This window comes from Columba livia, chromosome 7 (genome assembly GCF_036013475.1).
Source record: "Columba livia isolate bColLiv1 breed racing homer chromosome 7, bColLiv1.pat.W.v2, whole genome shotgun sequence".
Taxonomy (NCBI): Eukaryota; Metazoa; Chordata; class Aves; order Columbiformes; family Columbidae; genus Columba; species Columba livia.
The window spans coordinates 24,776,522-24,800,407 of record NC_088608.1 but is presented as its reverse complement, the minus strand read 5'-3'; the positions used below and the strand labels follow the sequence as shown (position 1 = coordinate 24,800,407).

The following is a 23,886-nucleotide window of genomic DNA, read 5'->3' as shown; positions in this document are numbered from 1 at the left end:
CATTTTTCACATTGTAATTTATTTTGATTGTGGTCCCAGAATTAATGTAATCATTAATGATTTGAACAACACCTTTCCTTTCTTCCCACTTTCTGGCTGGCTCTTCTTTCATCTTTGTTGCTTTGAAAATCTATTTTCAGCAACCTTCTCCCATGGGATATTTTGATTATTAGTGCTATTAAAAGTTTTGTTTATGAATAAAAAGGGAAGATTAAGTGGCTAACACTGAAGTACCTCCTACAGTGGTTCACATAGGAACTGTACCATCAACAAAAACAAAACCAAAAATGTTTAAATCAGCTTCATAACTTGCTTTTTCCATTTACTTTCTAGATGTGTGATGAATTGGAGCAATTGGCACTTAAACCCCTCTTCTCTACTATCATTCTCCACCCATGACAGGCCAGCTATAGTTAGGAACAGCTGCCTGATTAATGGCTATGACACAATGGCCAAGTTACAAAGTCCCACTAAACTTGTGGGCTGAAGTCACGAAAGCATATTAGGGTATATAGTTCCTTTAGTATTTCTCATTTAATTTTGCAGAAAATAGTGGAAAACAGTGATATTTTTAGATATCTAAAAACTGGCAGTGATATATCATCTTTGGTACAGTTGCTGATGATGAGTTGTGTACATGTACTCTGAGGGGATGATGTGCAAGTCTGAGCTGAATCTGGTTTTTCCACTGAGGCTAAAAGAGAAGAGTGACAGCAGCTGCAGACCTTTGACACATGAGCCGTCATATCTGAAACAAGGCGATCTAATTTCACTTACTGCTATGAGGAGAGCCTCTGGCCTTATACATGATCACTAGCATATGCATGTGCATAAGCCAGTGAAATAAACTAAAATAAACTCTTGCTCACCTCTTCTTTTCCTCAAAATTAAACCAGTAAGTAAGGCTCTTATGTTCTGAAGACAAAATATTGTTCTGCAGAGGTGGTTTTATTAACTGAGAGCTTTTAGATAGATTTTATTGTTCTGTGTACTTAGGTGGGATGAAGAGCTTAAACTAATTAGAGATCACTGTGCCTGTGACAGAATTCCCTTCCTTTCCATTACACTGAGTGAACACCATCTGTCTATTCACCACTGAAATAATGTGACAACATCCCACTAGATGAAATGAAAATGAAAAATATATCCCTTGATGGATTAACATTAGTATGTAATAACAAGAATTGATTGCTAGATGTTCCAATAACAGTAGCTGCAAAATGAGCATTCATTACTCCCTGGATTCTTTGGTAGGGGGGTAGGGGAAAGTCTGTAGGACTTTTTAATACTAAAAAGCCTCAAATATGTTAACAAAATATCAAATCGTGGATGCGATCTGAACTTATTAATACTAATCAAGTAAGTTATGTTCTTTTCATTTGTGTGTCTGGAGAAAGAAATTGCAAAGCATTAGAACTGCTGCGTTTCTTTTATATCAGTTCCTTTAGATAAATATCATTTCACATAATTTATTCTACATTCTCCTAAAAGCAAAAGATTGTCAACACAAAGGATGTGAAGTTCTCAAAAAAAAAAAAAGAAGAAAAAACAGTAATTTTTATATACTTCAATTTCAGATTTTATGAATTAATTATAAATAATTTGAAAATGTGACCATGGAATCGCAGTGTAATCAGAACAGTTCATTTTATAAGTTACCAGGAGCATATTTTAAGCAGGTTTTTTACTTGTCTGGTTCTTGTATGTGTTGCTTCAAGGCACTCAAAAGAAACTGTAATGTCTAAAAGGATTTTTTGCATTTGTAAATAAACTAGAAAATTACACAGCTTTCAGAGAAAAAAAATATTGAAAAATAAAATTTTGTACTTAAAAAAGTTTCCTTTAAAGTTAATTTAGCTGAGTATGTTTGATATGCTTATTTATATAACATCGCTAATGCAAAGAATGACATAAGTTTTATTAAGGGCACACTTTTAAGAGGACATTAAAGCAAACAGGTAACTGACATTGGAAAAAAAAAATAAGATAATGAAATAATATAACAACCCTATATTATAACTAGTTCCTACAGTACATAAACAGCAGGTTTTTAAAATTCTGTTGATCATAAATGACTCCTCTTTTTGATGTGTATTAAAGTCATTCTGGTAAATTGGCCATGCATATGATTCATGTGTGTATATGAAAGTGTGGCTTCCTAGAGCTTCATCAGTGTAATTTTTGTCATTCTGAATTTTTAAAATATTTTTAAGATTAAAAAAAAATGTAGCTATATTCTAAGTAGCCAAAGAGTTTTAGAGTAAATTTAATATACCTAAATTTAATAGCAGTTATCTCAGCTGATATAAGTCCATCTGAAAAGTCTTGAAAGGCAAAGATGCTTCAAAATCAGGGCTACTGGTTCATCTTAATTATTATCATTACAGGAATCATTTTGCCTAATGCTGAGCTTGCTGCATGAAGTCAATCCTAACTGAGAATAATACTCTCATATGGCATCAAATCCATCTAGCTGTAGTTAGGTGAGGCTTTTTTTGGGTATTTGTTAGGCAGAATCTCTCTGCTACCGTAGTCATCTGTTAAACAGCTCTTGATGAAACTTGAAGTGTGCTCATTTTTTTTCGCTAACATATATGCTTACTCTGTTTCAGCTCAGAGAATCATTTAAGGATCTCAAAAAGAAATTCAACAATTTGAAATTTAACTATATGAAGAAAACTGAAAAAGCTCGAAATTTGAAAGTACTTAAAATACAGATTCAGCATGTTGATACATATGCAGAGAAAATACAGGTAATATTAGAAATGTTAGTCTTAGTGAAGACTTCAGTGATTGAATTGCTGTGGCCTGTGCCAAGCAGAACAGAGGAAAGGTAAAATGTATTGTGAGCTCACCCATTCTTTGCCTTCACCAGAAACTCTTCTTCCAAAGCCTTCAATGACCTTTTTAGTTGCCAGTCATAACTAGCGCTTTTTGTTTTGCTTGCCCTGCCAGTCTCTCCCTTCACAAAGTTTTTACTTGAAATTTTCAGTAGCTTCTATGATTCTATTTTTGCTTTTTCTTTTGATGATGACAATTCCATTTACAACCTTTTTTCTTTATTTCGGCACAATTTTATCCACTAATGCAAATTCAAATCGCAGAATCACTGAGGCTGGAAGAAACCTCTGGAGATCATCTGGTTGAAATGCCATCCCCAGAGCAGGGTCCATTACAGAAGGTTGCTCTGCGCCATGTCCAGTTGGGTTTTGAATATCTCCAGGGATGGAGACTTCACAGCCTCTGTCAGAAAGCTGTTCCATCCTCAGAGTAAAAAGAGTGGGGTTTGTTTTGTTTTGTGTTTTCTTAAACAGAATTTCCTGTGTTTCAGTTTGGGTTCATTACCTCCTGTCTTTTCACCAGACACCACTGAGATGCATCTGGCTCTGTTTTCTTTACTCACTCCCATCATATTTTTATACACATTGATGAGATCCACCTTGAACCTTCTCTTCTCCAGGCTAAAAATATCCCAGCTCTCTCTGTCCTTGTATAAAGCACACTCAGTCATCTTTGTGGTACCTTGCTGGGTTTGCTCCAGTATGTCCAGGAATTTCTTGTACCGGGGACACAAGACTCCAGGTGTAGCCTCACTAGTGCTATGTAGAAGGGAATAATCCCCTCCTATGACCCACTGGCAAGACTCTTCCTACCAGTGTCTACTCTTACAAGTTTATGTGTGGACAGTTCGTGAAATGCTTTCCTATTTTAAACCAACTTCTTCCTTCTCAAACAAAAATCAAGGATCCATCTTTTTGCATCACTTGTAAAACAATTGGCACAATGAAGTATTGATCAACTGGCAAGACCAGTGTTACCAGGAGATAAAGTATATTAATGCATATATGTACATAATCTTACCCTAAAACTTACAGGTCATGTTTATATCAGATATCATAAAGTACTAGTATGAATGCTAATTCCTCCTGGCCTTTGGGGTTACTCTAGATTGTCACTGATGTTGCTTATTTCAGATTCTTAAGCAATATGTTAATATCCTAGGGCATAAATAACTGTGGTGCTTAAATTGACTTGTATTTGCTCAGACTCTAAAGACTTAGTAGTATTTTTTTCTGTTGCAGATTGAATGGAAGTTATTTTGCTGAAGATCCTATGTTTTATTACTACATATATTTTCTTATTTTAGGATGAAAAATATAACTGAATTTCACATTTCATAAATATAGTTTACATTGATTTAAATCAGCATTGTACAGGCACCCCAGTTTCCTTTGATTTTTTTCTTTGATTTCTTGTAATTTTTAAAACACAGGACAAGAAATATATTTGTGCGGCTTTTCCCATGTTTTTTATTTTTTTATTTCTAAAAATAAAACATTTTTGTTGCAGTGTTTAACATTGCTACCTTTTTTTTAAACAGATTCTTAACAAGAAGATGGATAATTTAGAGAAGAAAGTAATTTGCTGGGTAGCAAATGAACCTAATGCTAAAGCTAGAGTCCTCTTGGAGTCAATCAGTGACTTACAAAAACAGCTGAATGACTTTAGCAGAGTTGTGGAGGATTACAAGCAAAATCTGGACCTTGTGGAGCATCTGCAACAGATGATGGAAGAGGTATTAGTAAACTCCAAATCCTCACTGTGACTGTAGTAATGATCCAGGGCTGGGTTAGATAAAAGTGCTAGTAACTACTTCAGGCAAAATCTGTGGCTTCCAAAAGTAGTAGACTGGTAAAAATCTGTATTTTTTTTCTTTGTAACTTTGTGGAGAAAGGGGAGGGGCAGGGGGAGCCACAATGTGACAACGTTCTTGTGCTGCTATGCACTCAACTGGGGCCTCCACCTCCATATGACTTTCATAGTGATTCAGCATGGCAATGATCATACTCATGAACTCATTTTATCAAAGTATATTCTGAGGCAACACAGAAAGTGCTACAGGGGCCCCTTTGATAGTTGTAAAACCACGAGAGCCAGGTTATCACAATATCCACTGTGTTTGGTGTCAGGAAGAGCTGTTCATGTGGGTTGTAATTCTGGAACTGAAATGTAAAATATTTAGTTCCTTAAAAGCAGTATGTGGGTTTTTTGTTTGTTTTGGTTTGGGCTTTTTGTGTGTGTGTGTGTTGTGGTGGTGGTGTTGTAATAGACTTAATTGTTAAGTACCTTTTTTTTCTGAACTGCAGTCTCTTTTTGGAGAATTCTGTACCTTTTTTTGTAATGTGTCTAAGGACTACCTCACCCATTGTTATTTTTAAAAGTAAATAAAGTTTGTAACAGTATTTTTCCTCTTGCTACAGTGTGTCGATGCCTCTGCTGTGAAGCAAGCAGATTCCTGTCATCATTGTTTATTTTTAGAAATAATACTGTTCATATCTCCAAAGTGATCTAAATGCATGACAAATAAATTCTCTTAATGATGGATCACAATACTAAAGTTTTGTTTGAAAGGATGTTTTTAGTGTCCAGTGACCAATGTGTAGTTTTAAATATTGTTAGCAAAGCGATTTGTTACCATTTCTTGTTCATTTACATTTTTAATCTTCCCCTTTACTTTGAGGGAAATAAATTATTTCCTAGAGCTAGAATTTAAGATTTTTGTTTTTACTCAGTGCAAAGTATCACTTTTTACTCAACAGTTCTCTTTCAGTGAATAGGTAGAGTCTTAAATACGGACTTTATTGGCAGTTAAAAATGGTGCTTATTAGCTACTTGCTGTAGTGATGCAATATGGATGATACTGAGGGCACACCAGATTCTATCCTCCTCTGAGTATTGTTAACCAAAAATGTTTATTAAGAATTTGTTCTAAAGTCCATTCTTATCAGCAGAATGCCTCCTGGCAACTTCAACGGTTGCTGAGACCAAAGCCCCTGTTTGCTAGTAGACTAAATACAAGTAACCTTGCTGTTCTGGCAGAGGTATAGCTGCGGCCAGGATATGAAGTTTGTGAAATTAGTTAGTTGATATACAAGGTGGAAAGAATTCAGAACTAAAATATATGTTTGCAGCACCGTTAGCTAATAACCTCACCACGCTTGTAAGATTGGAATGGATGTAGTGCTTAAAGAAAATGTAACAGTCATTAATATTTGAATCAGTATTGGTGATGAGCAAATGTTTTTCAGGTTAAATTAAAATCAGAAAATTTAAGACGTACACTGTGCCACTGATTTTGGAAAGTCTAAGAGTAGTCCAGTCTATTCTACAAAACTGTTGATGATAATTCATTATAATGTAGTGTTTTTTTCCCCTCAGTGTCAGTTTTGGTTCGAAGATGTGAGTGCAACAGTAATTAGAGTTGGCAATTATTCTGCAGAATGCGAAACAAGAGAAGCGATAGAAACTCTCTACAAGCAATTCAATACGTTTATTGAGCCTGCAATGCCTCAACAAGAAGAAAAAATGCAGCAGATTACAGACCTTGCTAAACAGTTATATGGTGAGGAGCTGTCTGGTAATGTACCGAGGGGGGAAAAATACAGTAACATAGGATAGGAGGAAGCAGATTTCTAGATTTATTCATTTAAGAAGAAAATCCTATGAAGTTTCAAAAACAAATGTTTTAAAGTATTGGCTGGAGGAGGTGAAGGATTTAAAAGAAATATTTAAAACATAAAAATATGAAAGTACTCAACAGTCTGGCAGTTAACTTGGTTTTCTGTATACAGTCTGAGTTCAGCTTGAAATCAAAGTGTGAATGTTCTGGTAATGAGCTTGGAATTAGGACTTCATGGCTTGTGCTATCTCATAACAGGCAATTCTTTGAAGTCAGTATACTGCAGTGATATACATCAGTGCTGAGTGAATTTTTACAGTAACACTGTGAATAACTAGTGGTATTTGATTACCAACATCTGTAAGTATTTTATTAGCAAAAATCTAGATTGTTATATAAATACTATATTTGCAATTGTATTGATTTAGAACATTGTTGACCAAAAAGGCTAGTCAAACTTCAGGTTTTGCTTTTTTTCCCTCCCACTTATAATGATTATCTACTTGTTGAAGTTATCCAAAGATAAGATGGCCATCCAAAAGTGCAAGGATACAGAATCAAACTGTGCTTTTAAGTTCCTCAAAGTTAGTGTTGAAAAGTCTATTTAGAGAGCACATATAGCTTTTGTTTTTCTTCTCTCTCTGTTTTTTTTTTTATTTTTTTTATTTTTTTTTTTATTTTTTTTTTTTTTATTTTTAACCTTCTCTATTTTAAACATTCCTGTTTGTAGGAAAGGAGCCAACAGAATGGAATCTTGACATTGGCTGATTAAGAACACTGGGAGAAAGCTGCTGCTTTGTGTTTTTTAAGTCATTGCATAGGAGAAAGCTTCTCCATCCTGCCTTTCTTTTGTATTTCTTATAATAGGAATCTAATTGCCTTCTAGCTGTGTAATAAGGCAACTAGTTTAGGAGATACTCTGAGGTCAGCATCTTTTAAAGCAGTATTACTAACCAGATAGAAGTAACGGTGTTCAAGCAGAAGCCTAGTACAAGACCTAGAGCAAGTGTGAGGGCTCAGTAGCAAGTAGGAGGTAGGAAAGCACATTGCTGTGAATCACAGAACTCCTTCAGCAATACAAAACACAGAAAAATGTAATTATTATAGTGTGTTTGGGTTAAAAAGTACATTAATTGTTACACATTTGAACCATTTCTTCTAAATTAATGTTGTTTTACCTTTGTAGGTATTGAAGAAGGAACAAAGTATGTTGAAAAAGCCATGTTAAAGTACAAAGAAATCATTAATTCTGTTGATGAGTTGTGTAGAACTCTGAGGGAACTTAAGGAGATTAAGGTTTGTTGTATTTGTTTGGTTTGCTTTGGTTTGTTTTAACCTGGAGAATGTATTGCATGTACATCAACTTATCAGGCTTAGTGTCTGAATCTGTTTTCCTGAAATCTTGATCTTGTTTTTTTTCTTCTGGATTTGTTATTTATCCTCTTCATGCACACCCCCACTCCCTGCAATAGTGTCACTTTCTTAATCCTTTGTTTTCCCTTACTTATGCTGGGTATGGGTTGGTTAATTATCCTCAGATGCTTGACCAGTCACTTGAATTCTTCAATCTTTGGTGTCCTGTACTTTCTCTGCCTCAGAAAAGGTCCCCTCAGCTTTGAAAAAAGTTGTCTTTGTGTGTCCAGGGATGAGTGAATCACATTTTGCTGCATATTTTTGTCATAAGCAATTTTTTAAGATAAGAATTCACTTTTTTCTTTTATTACTTTGTTGTATAGACCGTTAAGTCAGTGTGTAGTTAACAATTACTACCTTCTATCGTGTATAATCATACTTAATTTTCTTTTCACATGGCAGAAAGATGAGTTTTCTGAAGAATTGGTTACTGTTCAAAAAGAAGAAAGAAAGGGTCAAGAAGCATGTGAAGCTGTTATTAAAGACAAAGCAGAGGAACAAAAGCAGCAGGTCAGTTTGATTGGTTTTGTTTTGTTTTAACTAGAACTCTATCTCTTAAAAGGCTTTGTGTATTGCTAGAAAGCTTCTTTCTCTTCAGTCTTGAAGCCTCTCTTAAGATGTGTGTTATCAGTGTAGTCTTGGTCATTTCTCCTTTTTTTTTTTTTCTAGTTATCCCTTTGCCTTCTATCCAATCCACATATTCGTGTCTAGGAAGAATTTTTTTTTGCCTTCTCTTTACTTGCCTGTGTATATATTTTTCTTTTCTAAAATAGTATTACTTTTATAATTTTTGCCAATTTTCCTTTGGTCCTCTTGCCATAGTATTCTTAATGCAGAATGTCATCTTTGTGACCATTCTTCTTCCTCAAGGGAGAACACATTCTGCTCTTTCCTCTACAGGACTTAAGGGACTATAGGAAGGAACAGAGGAGACTGCTGTTAGTATTTTCAAGAACCTTAATATAGATATAATCCCTAGAGGCAACCTATGAAAGTATTTGATTTGTAGGTAATATGCTCTGAGAGAAGCCTCACAGACCAGAATTTTAACTAAGTAACAGTGAAAATGACAATTCTTTGTTGAATCATTAAGGTCTTCATTGGAGAAACAAAAAAATTGGTTTTTAAACATTTTTCTTTCAGATGGCATCAGGTAAATTGCTTACCAATTCAGAAAGCATTACTGAGGAGGGAAACGATGCTGCATCTCCTACCAACACTAAACAGGTATAGATTTTTTTATTTTTTATTTTTTAAAAATCAAATTGATATGCATTGTTGTGTACTCTCAAAAGAATTTTGCTCCTTAATTAATTGCTTCTCAAAAGTGATGGATATTGTTACAGATTTGTGGGCTTTGACTATCTTCTCATCTACAGTATTATAAAAATCCAATGCAAAACAAGCACAGAGTTGCTTCAGTTTTGCAACAGTGTGAAAAACAGGAAAGCAGTTCTTGCAAAAACATGATGGAACGCAACTACAGCTGTCAGCAGTTCAATATGGCATCATGTCACAGATAATATTCTGTACTATTGGTACAACACTATACATCAAGTAAATAACAGAACTCAGCATCAAATAGTCAACTTCACCCTTACCTCAAAACATTTATGTTACATTTCAGTTGCCAAAATTCTATGCAGTAGAGATTGCATGTTGAGGACAATGCACAAAAGGAAATTAGGTGGTAAAAGACTGGGTATGCATTTAGAATGAGAAAAATCTTAGCAGACAAGCATGTATTATTCAAAGATAGAAAGTAAATGAATGTGAAAGGTTCAAAATTGTCAATGAATAAATGTAGTCTTAGGAATACAGGCAATACAAAACCAGACCTACATTTTATGAGATTAATTCCTTTAGCTTGAAGAACATTTTGAAGCCTTGGGATCCTGGATGTAAATGTAAATAATTTACTGTGTGGAATAACCTGGTGAATTGGAGTGGGTAATAATATATTTAAGCCTTTAGAAATGTAGGATACATTGGTAATTGTTTTTAATCTCTAAAATTTCAATTTTGCAAGCTGGTGTTGTAGACCAACACTACAGGACATTAATTTGTGATGTTTTGCAGAAATTCAGCTAATATTAATGTTCCCTTTAGTTCAATACAGAATGTCCTGTAATCTAATGTCATTGAGCCTAATTAATTTTGTTACCTCCATTCCAAGCCAGTGGAACTTTCAACATTGACATGCAGCTCAGATTTCACTCAGAATTTTGTGACTATTCCGAAGAGCCACGCTCAGGAGAATCACCTCACCCAGCAGATGTCTTAGCCCTCTTTCCTCTTTTGCTAGGCCACAGGTTTGGCTGTCCTTATCACACTGTGCCTCAGCTGCCAAGGAGAGAAGTCAAGGGTATGCAAAACAGCAAATATCAGATGTGAAGTATGGCAACTGCAATGCCTCCACCCTTTTCATCACTCCATACTTCACTTTAAGAAGCAGCAAGTTCTTCTCACTAGAGCTTTTCTGTCTTCCATTTCCATATTTTCCAAGGAAAGACCTGGCCCATCCCCAGCCTCTGGTCTAGTGGGCCAGCAATCTCTTATTTTGTCTATACTTCTGCAAGCTATTTCTCCAGTATTTTTCACCCTCTAAAAAGTGACCTAGACCTTCTTGTGGCACATTCATCCTCATTCTGCTTTGATCCTAGATAGCACACCAGGACCAAAAGTCTCCATGCTGCCAAAGCCCACCTGCCAGCTCACTCACTCACTGCCCACTGGCCATTCTTTTCCCCAGAGACATTGTCCAGCAATGTCTGAAATAACTCTGTTTAGTTCTGTGGTCTCCAGATGAGGTGACCATGAACCTGACAGCATATCCCTGCAGTAACGTCCTAGATTAGTCACCAGAAGATTCCTACATCGTTGTGACCTTCCTGTAGTTATCCAAATGTGTGCCACTTGTGTGTGCCTGTGCATAGACTTCTCAAACAGACAGAATGAATTCAGAGCATTGATTTCACTTAGACAGTAGAGACTGACTATTCAGAAACTTTGACCTACATTTTCAAAATATGCCTGCTCAGAATTTAACATAATAAATAATTTTTCAGCTTATTATTTAATTAAATTTGCTTTATTAGTTTTTTTTAGTGCAAGTCAGACCAAAACAGCCAGAATTTTCTACTTAAGGGCCTATTGTAGCTTTGTTTAAGAAAGACTTTCAAATTTGGTCAGGTTTATAACTGAGACAATTACTTAGAACAGTGCTGATAAGGTTAAAAGCTGTGTGACAGTCAAATTTGCAAACCCTAGAAAAATATATTGTATGAGTGTATTGGAATCAATGCTTAAAAATAAGTTTCTCAGGAAGTTTACAATTAGGTAGACCTCCCACCCCCCACCCCCAAAAAAAAACAAAAAAAAACAAGTACATGTGCAGAAGGAAGAAGTAACTTAGTAAGAGGAAAAATTGACACATTTCACCAAACTGGAGAGTCAATCATAATTTGTCATGTTTATATCCATGACATATTCACACTGAAGACACACTGAGGATCAGACTTCGTCAGGGGATGCCTTGGGAAAACACATTTAATACCTAAACTTGAACTTATGTAGTAAAATAGACATAGTAAAATCCCACCTTTCTTCCAGTCATTCATTCATGGGTCTGGTACACGTAACATGGCTTTGAAACTACAAGTGTATTAATTTGGAAAAGCATCTATATTAAAATTACCATATCTAGAGCACATGTGAGGTTCTGTTGCTTTTTATTTTTATTTTGTTAATTTTGTGCACTGATTCTTAGGTTATATTTGAAGCAATAAGGCAAAAAGAAAGCCAAAATGAATGTGCCACTGTATTTTTGTACTGGATACTGCCAGAGAGACCTGGTTTAGAAAGCAGTGACATCCGGTGTATTATCCAATTGATTTGAGTGAACAGTTTAAAAGTGATAGAAACATTGTTTAGTTGATTGCATATTTTTGTATAGAACTCAACAATGACATAATAGCATAAGAAAACATTATGAACACCTTTGGGAGCCCTTGCATAAATGAAATAAGTTTGAATAGGTGAGTACACATTTATATAAAAATCAAGAGGCAGAGAAGTAATTAATAAATTGGATAGTGTCTTTGGTGATTTGTAGTTAAAATTAATGCACTAGTTCCACCTCCAATTCTTCTTGAAGTAAGATAAGAGGAATTTTCTTTTTTATTCAGGATCCAAGCTAACATAAAAATAAAGTTAATGTTACTGTCTGTTAGTGTTTGGACAACATCTTGAAGCAGCTGGCAAAAAAATGAGGGAAATATAAAATGCTTGTAAAATATCCTAAAGATGTTGGATTAATTCTGTAACACTTTAACATGACTGGTGACTCAATTTCTCAAAGAATCAACGTTCAGTAACTTGACTGTTAATGTATTTTTACTGCTATGTAACCGTGTCTCATTTAGATGTAATTAGGGCACCTCCTCCTCTAGCTTCCCCTTGCAAATGCTCTTATAGGCAGAATCTACAGGTTACAGGTTGTCCTTTGTTTATAGAAAGAAGTACTTTTCCTTTATTTTTGCTGTTATAATAAATGCTTATATATAATTATAATAACATCTGTTAGAACCTATCCAAACAGTTTGAAATTCCAGTTAGCTGCTGCAAAATTTTCTGCTCAATTAGCCTTTTCCACATAATTCCTCCTGCTTCTCAGAATACATTAAGCTTAATTAAGAAGAAATATTTCAAATACGGTTGCTAGCTGCTGCATGAAAAGGGGTTGCATAGAATGACACTCATACTGTCTGTTTTTCTTCTTCTTTCCCTTCTCTTCTTTCCCCTCCTAATTTAAGGGGAGGAATAAATTGGCTGATATTCCAGTTATCTGTCCAGCTGGTGAGGATCTTGTTTCTCAGGATACAGAGCTGTCATCTTCAGCCAAAGAGGATAGTTTACAGACTGAATTCCTGGCAGAAGAAATACCCTCCGGAGATGAATATGAGTGTATATCACCTGATGATATATCTTTGCCACCGCTTTCTGAGACACCAGAATCCAACTTCTTACATTCTGAAACAGAGCTAGAAGAGCAATGCTGTTGTAGTTCTCCTAGTCTGCATGTCAGTTCCTATAGCTTGCAAATGCAGAAAACCACTAGTATTAAAAAAGTGATGGAAGAATCTGATCTCTTAACAAATTCTGCTTATGCTGATGCTACAAATAATATAACGGAAAGCTCATCAGATCATTCTGAGTTTTGTGTATCTTCAACAGATTCTGGTCCAAAAGTCAGAGCAGTATCGCCTTTGACTTGTAGCTTGCAAGGAATATCTGAGGCTAGCACTGCTTCCTGCACTATAAATGCCAAACCCGTATATAGCATGATAAGTGAAGTGTGCAAAACACATTTGCAACACCTTGAACTTCACAAAAGCATGGCAGAAACACAAGAACAATTGCATGACTTGAATAACTGTACTAAAGCCCAGGACAGGCTGCATGCTTTGCCTGATGCATTCTCAGGTTTTGTGTTTCAATCAGACACTACCAGAAGCGATCAGAGGCAGATGGTCACCAGAGAAGAGATTAAAAGTTCATCAGAAAAGAACAGCATGATCAGCCTAACTGGACAGGCGCCTAACTTCTCCCAGCTTCTGTCTAACAAAACCGTCATGGAAGGTTCTCCAGTAACTTTGGAAGTAGAAGTAACGGGATTCCCAGAGCCTACACTGACATGGTGGGTAGCTTATAATGAGAAGTAGTAAACATACTTATTAGCAAGACACTCTGAACCCCTTATAACCATATCAGTTATCTATAGACTAGAATAAATGGCTTGTATCCTTTCTACTCCACACTTCTGCATGATTCCCACTTTCAAAATTGCTTTTGACAATTAACCTACTTGAAACAATCTCTCTGTTTTTAATTTTATGAATAATGAGAGCATCACACTACTGCAAGCATATCCAATGTTTTTTAAGCAAATACATCATATAGTTTTTATATTCTGGAATATGACATTCCAGTTGTTCAATAGTTTCTTAAAACAAATGCACAGTCCAGATTTATTGTTAAGTAAATTCACTTGCATTTCTCAGCATCTTAGCACTATATATGGACAGTCAAACACATACATGTGTGTGCATGATAAAATATTTATGTAGTCACTATGTATACACAGACACACACATATATATGTGAGAGCTGGTTGCTGAAAACTGGAGAGAAGTTACAAATTAAAAAACAAAAACAACCCACAAACCTAATTGTCTACACTAAGAGAAACAGTTTTGTATTATACATTTGTGTGCATTTTCTGTCTCTGAATTGCTTTATGTCTAATTGGTTTGCTTTATACTGCATTTGTGAGAAACACAGATAATGTAACATAAACATCTTTTAAGATGACTTTTTAGCAATTTCCTGCCAAAGGGAGAAGGGACTAAAGAGGGACAGGTTTTCAAGATTTTGGTGGTAGTCTTCTATGTGTTGGCTTATTTTCCCAAGATTTTACCTCATTTGCCATTTCTCCACTTATTCCATTAGATTTCTATAATGGAGGCCTTTCTTTTAATGTATTAAAATTAGATATGCCTCTTACTGGAAACATTTTGATGTTATTATTATTACACATCTAAAGAAACAGGCAAAGCATAAGCTTTTAGTAAGCTGAATTTTATTGTATGACACTGAGAAAAATACTGGACACTGCAACTTTGGTACTATGCTGTGATGGGATCAATAAAGTTCCTTTGTTTCAAATCCTGATATTCTACACATTGAAGAGTATTATTGGTGCAACAAGAGGTACCTTTAGTTTTATTTTATCATGAGAAAGCATTAATTTAGCTGAAAAACATATGCACTGTTGATGTATGGTCTTTTAAATAATAACATTCAACTGAAAGCATTTTGAAAATTAGAACTTTATGAAAACAGAAAAAATGTGGGGGTTAGTAATTAAAAATTCACCAATACCAGGTACTTTGTACTGATATAGACATTTTATTTGGTATGTGTGTGGAAAAGCATTTCTGTGTTTGTGTTAAGTCAAATGTAGCTTATGCTGAAACATCATGAGGCAAGAAGAGCCAGAATTTTCTCTCATGTCCAATATGTAAATCAGGAGTCAGTACCAATGCACGGTGACAGATTCTCAAGTGTTATAGTAAGACACCCTTTCTCTGAAATGACTCCAGATGCATTGTTCTACCCCGTTTGATGATGCAAACTAAGTAAACATGAAGCTGGTGGGGTGGAGGAACAGGTCCTTGGCTGTTCTTTATACTGAAGGCACAAGTTCAGAAGGTTTGTAGGTTGCTTGTGCATCTTAAGAGCTTATTCATGTGTTGAATGCGAATTGACTCAACACCTTACTGGCAAAAATGTTTCAGCACAAACCTGAGGGCCCAGGCCTTCATGCTACTCTCCAATACTGCAGTGAGACAACTGTGACTTGTCCATTGAAAACCATTTTCAGAAACATGTTTTCTAGTGGTAAGAATGTATTATCCAGTAATTTGAGTTCTTTAAATATTCATCCATATTTAGATATATCTTTGAAGAATGAGAGCACTGTAGTGGGTTCTATGTCTTGCTGTCCGTGTAGTGTTATACAGGTCTGAATTTGCGAAGTTCTGCTTGGCATATCGTGATATAAGTCTGACTTGAAAACTGACTCTCTGCTTCAGGTACAAGAAGGGCCAGAAACTGACTGCAGATGAGCACTTAAAGCTTTTACAAAAGGAGACAAAGCATACTTTGTTCATTCAGAAGGTGTGTGATAAAGATGCTGGCCTCTATGTTGTTCGGGCTAAAAACGTGAACGGCACTGTCTCATCAAGTGCCATTCTCCACGTGAAAGGTAACAGGCCGCCTATTAGAAGAATAGACTGGATAATGCTGTGTGTCATCTATATGAGCATATCACTAATTTACTGGCTATTCACAAAGTAGGTACAATATTTACTGCACTGGACTTAATTGTCACATGCTAAGACAACATTACATTTATTTTCTTACCCTGCATCTTTCACAACCTGTATCAAACCACTTTTATGTCACACTTGACATCTTGCTTGTTTCTTTTATACCAGTGTTACATGCTTATTTTCCTTTCTCACAGTGATGTTGAGATTAAAAAGTTGCAAAGATATTCTAGAATCTGAGACAGGGTTTTGCTTTCTAAAATGTTTGCATTATGAACTGTTGGAAATATTTTTAACGGTTATAGGTATTAAATGTCAAGATACAGCCAGGTAGTGTGCTCAGATCAACGTATATTTTATGATGTGCCTTTTTTTGGGAAGGGGTTTGGAGGGTGTTGAAATGTTTTTAAAATGTGAAATATTTCCAACCACATATTTCTCATATACTTAAAAAAAAATTATTTGAAGGATAAAGCTTCTTAGTAAATTAGTGATTCCACTGGCACAGATCAGGTTTAAATCTTTCTCAGCCCAGCAGATAGTCTTCACAAATAAAAGCTGCAGTAGTTCCAATAGAATTGTGATTGTCTGCACTAAAAAGATTTGGCCCAGAATCATCAGGATGTGTGTAAGTGGCCCCTAACATACAACAGAACAAAGCCCCTAAATGTTTAAAAAATGAGACATTCCAACATACCAATCTGCTTAGGTAGATGCTTGTGATACTTTTTCTGCCTTCTAATAAAATTAAAGATATAAATATTTCTAATAAAGTACTAAATTTTTAGGGTAAGACAAGTAAGATAAAAGATTATGAAGTGAGCTTTTGTGTGTGTTTAAAATTAACATACTGATTTCAAACAGAACATACCAAATTGTGGCAATACTCAAAAATGTTTTCACACACACACAAAAATTTGGCTTATTTCAGTCAAATAGAATTCTCTTATATCTTCAAAGCGGTAAATCCAAACCAGAACTTTGTTCACCTACTTATTGCATTTCATTCTTGACAAGGACAACCACAAATATTATTTTTTGTTAAAGTAATAATTTGTTTAGGTATTTTATAACAATGACATAGCGGGGCCAGTGGGAGATTTCACTTATAAATCTTTAACTACAGCTTAATTCTTTAGCTCCAGTACTTGTATTTGTACAGAAAAAAACAGTTGACAAACAGCTACACAATTTTTCCTGAGTCTTTGATTTGCAACTTTCAAATTACAACTGTGTTGGTGTGGAAAATTTATAGAAAGGAAATACTTACTTTCTCTTGCATAATTTGGCAAAATGAAGTAAGCCTTTTACTGCGTAGCATGCTCTGAGCAGAACATATATTGCAAATTGCCAGGGGTCAGTGAGATTGAAGACTGACATTTAGATATTTTGGCCCAGTGACTGCAACTTTATTAAAATTCCTGTAACTTTGAAACAGGAGATGTTCTCAAGGAAATATAACCTCACAGCAATATGAGAGGGAGCAGCAGGAGGAGGTGGTGAGGAGATGGGGGACCAAAGTAAATCCTAACTAAAATTGCTATTACCCTTAATGAACAGCTTTAAGTTCAGTCATCCCAAAAGATGTTGATTCATAAGAATTCTCTTCGGGTATAAAAATCATCTATTTTCCTAAAGTGTGCTTTCCATTTTACAATAAAGTTAATTTTAATCATTAGTACAATTTTGACTGTTTCAGTTTTCATAAAAGTAAAATTTAGTGGGTTTGTGCCCTTGTGACTTTATGTATGGGTTTTATAAACATACAACAAAAAAAGCTATGTTAGAAAGCTGACTTTGCATAAACAGTGCATTAAGCAATATCGTGGCAAGAACAAACGAAATGGCTCTTCTACATGTGCTGTAAGGTTTTCCCTGCTGCAGAGCTACCAGTGCTTGCTAACTTTATCCTTGTCATGAAACTCATTTTCTACTTGAAAATGCATCTTCTAGCTGATGTCTGCCCTTCAATTTCATTTTTGTAAAGATTTGCTATCATTTAAAAATTAAAGTAATCATGGATGTTCTTTTGATTTGTCTTCTGTTTTTCTGAGTAACTTTAGATGATACTCAGGTCACTTTTTCAGTCATTTTTCCCTTCCTTATTGAGGCTAAGTCTGTGCATATTAAAAAAACCCAGAGTGCAAGAAGACATGTTATCTTTCCTCTTCTGCCTTTCCTCTGCCAGAATTAGGCCTTTAAATGAAGCATTAGCTGTCATAAGGCTTGTGACGGAAAGAGTCATTGTAGATGTACAGATGCTGGGCTCAAAGCTGCATCTCTCTTTTAACTGGTGTATCCTTCATCTTGAAAACTACAGCAAGTTCAGTGCTAGAATGATCATCATTCTGCCTTTTTAATACGGTCAGTGTGTGAGTTCAGAGATGTGCATTTGACCTTTTGGTTGGAGGAGAGCCATTTATTGAGCAAAACAGCACTGCGAGGTGAGTCTCTGTCCTTCAGAAAGCAAGATAAGAGATAGGGTTTCAGTGCTGCTTGGAAAAATTTGTCCCAAACTCACTTGAAGTTCTATCAAAGCAAGAGAAAAAGACATGAACTTTTCCTCATGTCAGAGAGCAGGAATTGGAGGGAGCTTGGATCTAGACTTGCAGCTGGATCTGATTGCTTGTTGGCACTTACTGGAAGACCGCTCAGTATTTATGACAATCTCCAAGTTAAAAAGGCAACAAACAGACACAGAGCTACTGGATGAGTGTACACAGATCATGGGAACAAATTCTTTCCTTTCCCTTGTAACACTTGCTGATGTACATCCAGGCTCATGGGGCACGACAAGGGAGCAGACCTTCTCCCTCATACACGTTTCTGTTAAATTCATTTAACAGGCTTTAGAACAAGTGGGAGAAATCACAGCTACTTGCTTACCTGAGATTTGACAGCCAGAATACAAGTACAGTTTAAAAAATTGTGTGACAGTAAGAGATGCAACTTTGAATCCAAATGAGATTTATTCCTTTTAATCTTTTTATTAACATTATTTAGAAGCTAGCCAGTGATGTAGCCTTTTATTGATGTTTGGCTTACAATCCCAGTTCCAAATGTAACAAGGAGGATTGTCATCTTTTCTCTAAGAGTTAAAGAGAAGTCTCTGAGAGAGAGTAAATTTTATTCCAGCATTCACTAGTCTGTGCTGCAAATGACTATGAACAAGCATATTCTGCCTTTAGTAAAATTCTGAGTATGTATCATGTGTGTATGTCTAACCAAGTATACTTACGTTTTGCCTTCTTAGCAGAAAAACATACAATACTGATTTTTTTTTTCTTCTGAATTATGGTTTAAATAGTGCATGAAATGACCCTTGTTACTCGAGTTCTTATTTTCCTTATCTATTTTTCTATTTTTCATAATATTTTGAAAGTACTGTTGATAGTTTAAGTACTGAACAAGACATGAAAGTAGTTTATCTTAATGGACTTTTTCAAGGTGTTGCTATTTGAGACTTGATTTGGGGTTATATGTTCCAGGAAGGCTTTTTAGATGAAGAAGCTGTATTGACATGAAGCCCCTGTAGGTGTTCACTGCTGTGATGTGGTGTTAAAACAGCACCTGTGCCCAATTTTATTGCCTGGAGAAAAACACTTTTAAGCCACTTCTGCCTAGAAAGTCACTAAAGGAAAGCTGCCCTCAAAACTACAAAAGCAAAATGGTGGTGAAATGCCACACTTAGTGAGCTCAATACTAATTTTCCAGCTTGAACCATAAATGCCTGTTGTAACTGATAAGTCAGGTAGCCCAGATTTCAACAGAGCCTCACATAAAAAAGAAAGTGAATGTGCATACATCCAATTATGGCATTCATGCTATTGCTATATAACAGACACTGAAATAATAGAAGGTGAAAACAAACACCTTGTCACTTCTGTTGTCATTTTTGCATAGTCAAATATTATAATTAATAAATGCAAAAAGGTATAAATATAAGGCCAGAAATCACCTTAGCACATCTGTATATCTTAATAAATCCTGGTAGAAGAACATGATAACGTTGTTCATTAAACCTTTTAATACCTTTGTTCATTAAACCTTTTCTCTGATAATTTGAACATTTCTGTGAATTTTAGATTATGTGAGTATGGTATTGTATCTGCTCTAAATCAGGAATAGTTTTAAATGCTCAGATTTAATGGGTATGTGGATGCCAAACACATTTTTAATTGCTGAAAGAAACAAGATTAAGAAAAGAGAGAGACTGGAGGTACCAGGTATGCAGCAGGATACCAAAAGTCTCCTGGGTTTAGTGTTTTGCTTTGTAAACAAAGGTGTAATAATCAGTGTTGATTACTGCTGTGTTGGCAGTCTGGGTTTAAATACTCTTTGCTGAAGGACTGTAATGAATACGCAAAAAATGTTCCTGGAAAATTCCTGCTGTTGTCTGTTCAGATAATCTAAAAAAAAAAAAAAAAAAAAAAAGACAGTGATGTAGTCTCATGATATACAAATATTTTGTTTCAGCAATAATTTCAATCTAATGCTCCCCCCCCCCCCTTTTTTTTTGATAGTTCAAGTTGTGCATTCTTTACTTTCTTCTTCTTTTAACCATACTGTAGAAGCAGCAAATACATCTAGGCATTCTGTTGGTCCAATTCTGCTACTTTCTTGCTTTATGGTCCTGAGTTCCCCTCATCAAAGCCACAGTTTTGAACCTACAGTTGCTTCAAGACCCCAGAATCTTTACAGCTTCCCAACTGGTCTCTTAAAGAGCAGACTTAAATCTCAATCTCTGTAGCCTATAGTAACAATATTATACTTAGGCATATTACTAACCTAACCTCCCTTCCTCCTTCCCCATATGCAGACACTCACTAAGAAAGAAACTAGTCAATGAGGCTGCCTGACTACAAGATGTGGAGTTGTGTGAAGGTGTATTTACACAAGGTGCATAATTTTGGAGGGAAAAGGGATTAATTATTTTCATTTTTCAAAAGAAGCAGCCTGAGGGCCCAGATGTGAGTCAGTAGGCAAAGGGAGGATGAGGCATCCCCCTTGGTTGGCTTTGGATCAGATGTGTCTGGAGCTGCAATGGAGAAGGTGGCTTCATCTCAAATGACCGGTAAGGTATGCCTATTTCTGGACCTCTCTCTGGAGACTTTCCTAGGGTAAGCTGGTAATTTGTGTGTGTGTATATCTTTTGTGGCGCGGAGGAGCTCTGCTCAGACTTCCTTTAATGAGGCTATGCTATGTTACTCAAGGACAGTGGAGCTCTGGGTTAGGGATAGTTCAGATCAATTGGGTCATGAGACCCAGTTGTTATTTCTTAATAAGATTCCATCTAATTGTGTTAGCAGCTTGACTGAGAAAAAAATCGCTAAATAACGAAGTGCAGTGTCTTAATCTAGAGCTATGTTGGGTGAATCCAAAGTCTGCCAGTAGCATGGTGCGAATCTCAATCTAGCCTAAATCTTTAGGGGAGATAGGAGGAAGTTGACAAACTTGCTAATAACACATTTCAAGGCATCAGAGACTGGAAATTACTAGCAGAGTTTGTTTCCCTGTTGAGTTCCAGCCTGTGCCTTGAAGAGTTGTAGTACCTTGCACGTACTTCTCCCTTTGCTCTCTAGAAACTAGTCATTTTAGTTTTTACGTTCTGCTGATTTTCTGATACAAAATCAAGGTGGGGTCTGATCATTATCATTATCACTATTCCACTCAGCTGTTTTTTTTCTTTTTCTTTTTTTTTTTTTTTTTTTTTTTGTAAATGGTAAAAACTCTCCTGAGATGCAGCCTGACTTCACAAGGTAATACAAACCACAGAAGTAATGGAATCTAGCCAAAAGTAGCACAAGGAGTGGCTGATGCCCACTTACTGTTTTTTGCTGGAATACAAGCTAATCACACGCTGTTTGCCAGCTGCCTGCAAAGAGGAGAAAGGCGTGTAAGCTTGATTCTCTTGCTAGAAGTGATGCTGCAGATCCCAAATTTCTGTGCTTCAGGTGCATGCAATGCGATGGTGGTGGCAGTTTGCACATGTTAACTTTCAACAGCTAAGAACTGAGTTGTTTGAGCTGCTAGGACTGGCTACTACAGATATTATGTTAGCAGGAATATGAGAGAGTAAAACTCATGTATTGCTGCTCTGTATTGTGGCCTCAGTCCTATAGTACATGGGAAGAATATAAAAGCAGCTAAGCTTGAAAGCTTATTGCAAGTAAGAGTTCACGTAAGCAGTAGATTTATTACTATAGTGGGTGAAAATGTCTGCCTCACCATGCTGACAGTCCCACATTTGGCAAAAATAGTCATGGGCTTAATGTATTTGGGTTTAGAAGTGGCTGGGCACCTTGGTGAGATATGCTGATTTTTTTTTCACAATAGCATGAAGAAAAAATTTTTGTCCCAGACTAGTGGAGCAGTGCTGGAGTAGTTGAGAGCGGTTTCAAGCTCTGTTATTTATCACACATTTCAGTAACTTTCCATTTCTGAGAAGGCTGGTGATTAGTTTTGTTAAATATCATAGACATATGATGCAATTTAGAGTAAAGAGGAACAAGAAGACATTCTTTATGTGATAGGATGCAAAATGGTCATTTTTGTTGTAGCATATGTCTTTGTGTGTGCTTCTGTTTGTTAACATCTGCTACTTTGGATTCTCTGTGTCTTAGTCTGAGCTCTGAGGTCTGGCCTTCATCATTGTTGCAAATATAGATCAATCTTTTTCAATATATACATATATATAATCAGATATAGATACATACTTTTTCAATAACTTTTTTTACTAGAAGAGTAGGGAAAAAAAGTGAAGAGTATGATGTACAACAATGCACTGAATTCAAAATTTTCTCTCGAGTTTATCACTTTAAATTTGTGTAGAATATTTAATCTTCCACTCTCACTGAAACACAATAATGCACTTGCCTACTACCTACACAAATAACATGGTTCTTTAGCTTTACCATGGTATTAATATCACTATGTTGATGCATGAAATTCTTGGATGTTTAATAGCCATGTGTTTCAACAAACTTTATATAGGTAAAGTATATCTGCCTGCTGTCTTGCAAGCAAGTTATCCTGAGTTCCATGCAGCAATAAAGTCTCTCCTTGTCATGCAATGTGGTGAACTTTATAATTATGAGAATGGATTTTTTTCTTCAGCTGCTTTAGTTGTGCCTTTTAAAATACAGTGTATAATTTTTTTTCAGTACAAGGAATACAGCCAAACTTCATACAAAAATTTGGACATACAACTCTACAAGAAGGAGAAGATTTAATCCTGCATTGCACTATACATGGAAAGCCCAAACCACATGTCTGCTGGATGAAGGATGATCTCCAAGTGGTATCTGGAGACATCTGTGTATGTTCTAACGTTCCTGAAATATTTCTTAGGAGAAAGATAATATATTTTGCTTTATGCTACTAATAATCTCCTATGTACATTCTGTTGTTTTACAGATTGAGAAATTAGGAGATACCTATTACCTTTTGAAAAGAAGTGCAGTCCTGGCTGATACTGGGAAATATGTCTGTGTTGCCAGCAATGAAATGGGAAAGGCACACTGTTCAGCTTTCATAACAGTGATAGGTGATGCATCCTGGCAGCCGCATGCTTTCAGGCATGTTGTTGCCACATTAAGTGAGCGCCTTGTTTCCATTTACTAATGTGTGTTTTGTTTCAGAGAAGAGAAAACCCACAGAATTTTCAACTGTAACTCAGGCTAAATCAGAATGGGAAGAAGGGTACTTTTCAGAGGAAGTGAATGTCACCACAATTGAGCCAGTGCGAGCCCACGACCCACACTGTGTGCGAGATCAAAGGCCAGTGGTTAAACATCTCCCAGTAAGGTAACTTGCAGCTTATTGTGTGCTACATCTTGTAATACTCTCATAACTGTATGTATCTTGATTTACAAAGCACACATCAAACACTCCCTAATCCTACACATTTTTGCATAATGTAGATGAAGTCTGACTGCCTTTTACACTTAATTCTTCAGCAGAAGATACGCAATTTTGTTAGATGAAAGACTTTGTAATACAATAGAGAATGGAGGTTTTGTCATAAGGTATTTAGTTTAGCAAAATTATTTTTAAAAATCTAGGTATCTTAATCTAGACTTCAATATAAGATTTTAACAGCTCAAAGAAACATAGTATTCC

General features: G+C 35.8%; 1 protein-coding gene across 9 annotated transcripts in view; it reads left to right on the top strand.

Annotated features, from left to right (window-relative positions):
* CCDC141 (coiled-coil domain containing 141) overlaps positions 1 to 23,886 on the top strand; it is a 79,315-nt gene that overhangs the window by 53,802 nt on the left and 1,627 nt on the right. For 2 of the 9 annotated variants that reach the window (XM_065068863.1, XM_065068864.1), the window contains 11 exons: positions 2,613 to 2,753; positions 4,382 to 4,576; positions 6,220 to 6,403; positions 7,647 to 7,756; positions 8,276 to 8,383; positions 9,017 to 9,100; positions 12,688 to 13,571; positions 15,529 to 15,701; positions 22,929 to 23,083; positions 23,182 to 23,311; positions 23,406 to 23,571. In XM_065068863.1, the coding sequence (XP_064924935.1) occupies positions 2,613 to 2,753; positions 4,382 to 4,576; positions 6,220 to 6,403; positions 7,647 to 7,756; positions 8,276 to 8,383; positions 9,017 to 9,100; positions 12,688 to 13,571; positions 15,529 to 15,701; positions 22,929 to 23,083; positions 23,182 to 23,311; positions 23,406 to 23,571 (2,330 nt within the window). Of the gene's footprint in view, positions 1 to 2,612; positions 2,754 to 4,381; positions 4,577 to 6,219; positions 6,404 to 7,646; positions 7,757 to 8,275; positions 8,384 to 9,016; positions 9,101 to 10,178; positions 12,663 to 12,687; positions 14,604 to 15,528; positions 15,702 to 20,714; positions 23,153 to 23,181; positions 23,312 to 23,405; positions 23,572 to 23,886 lie in introns of those variants that run through there. The other 7 variants (XM_005504064.3, XR_010473689.1, XM_065068865.1 and 4 more) reach the window with 7 other exon arrangements.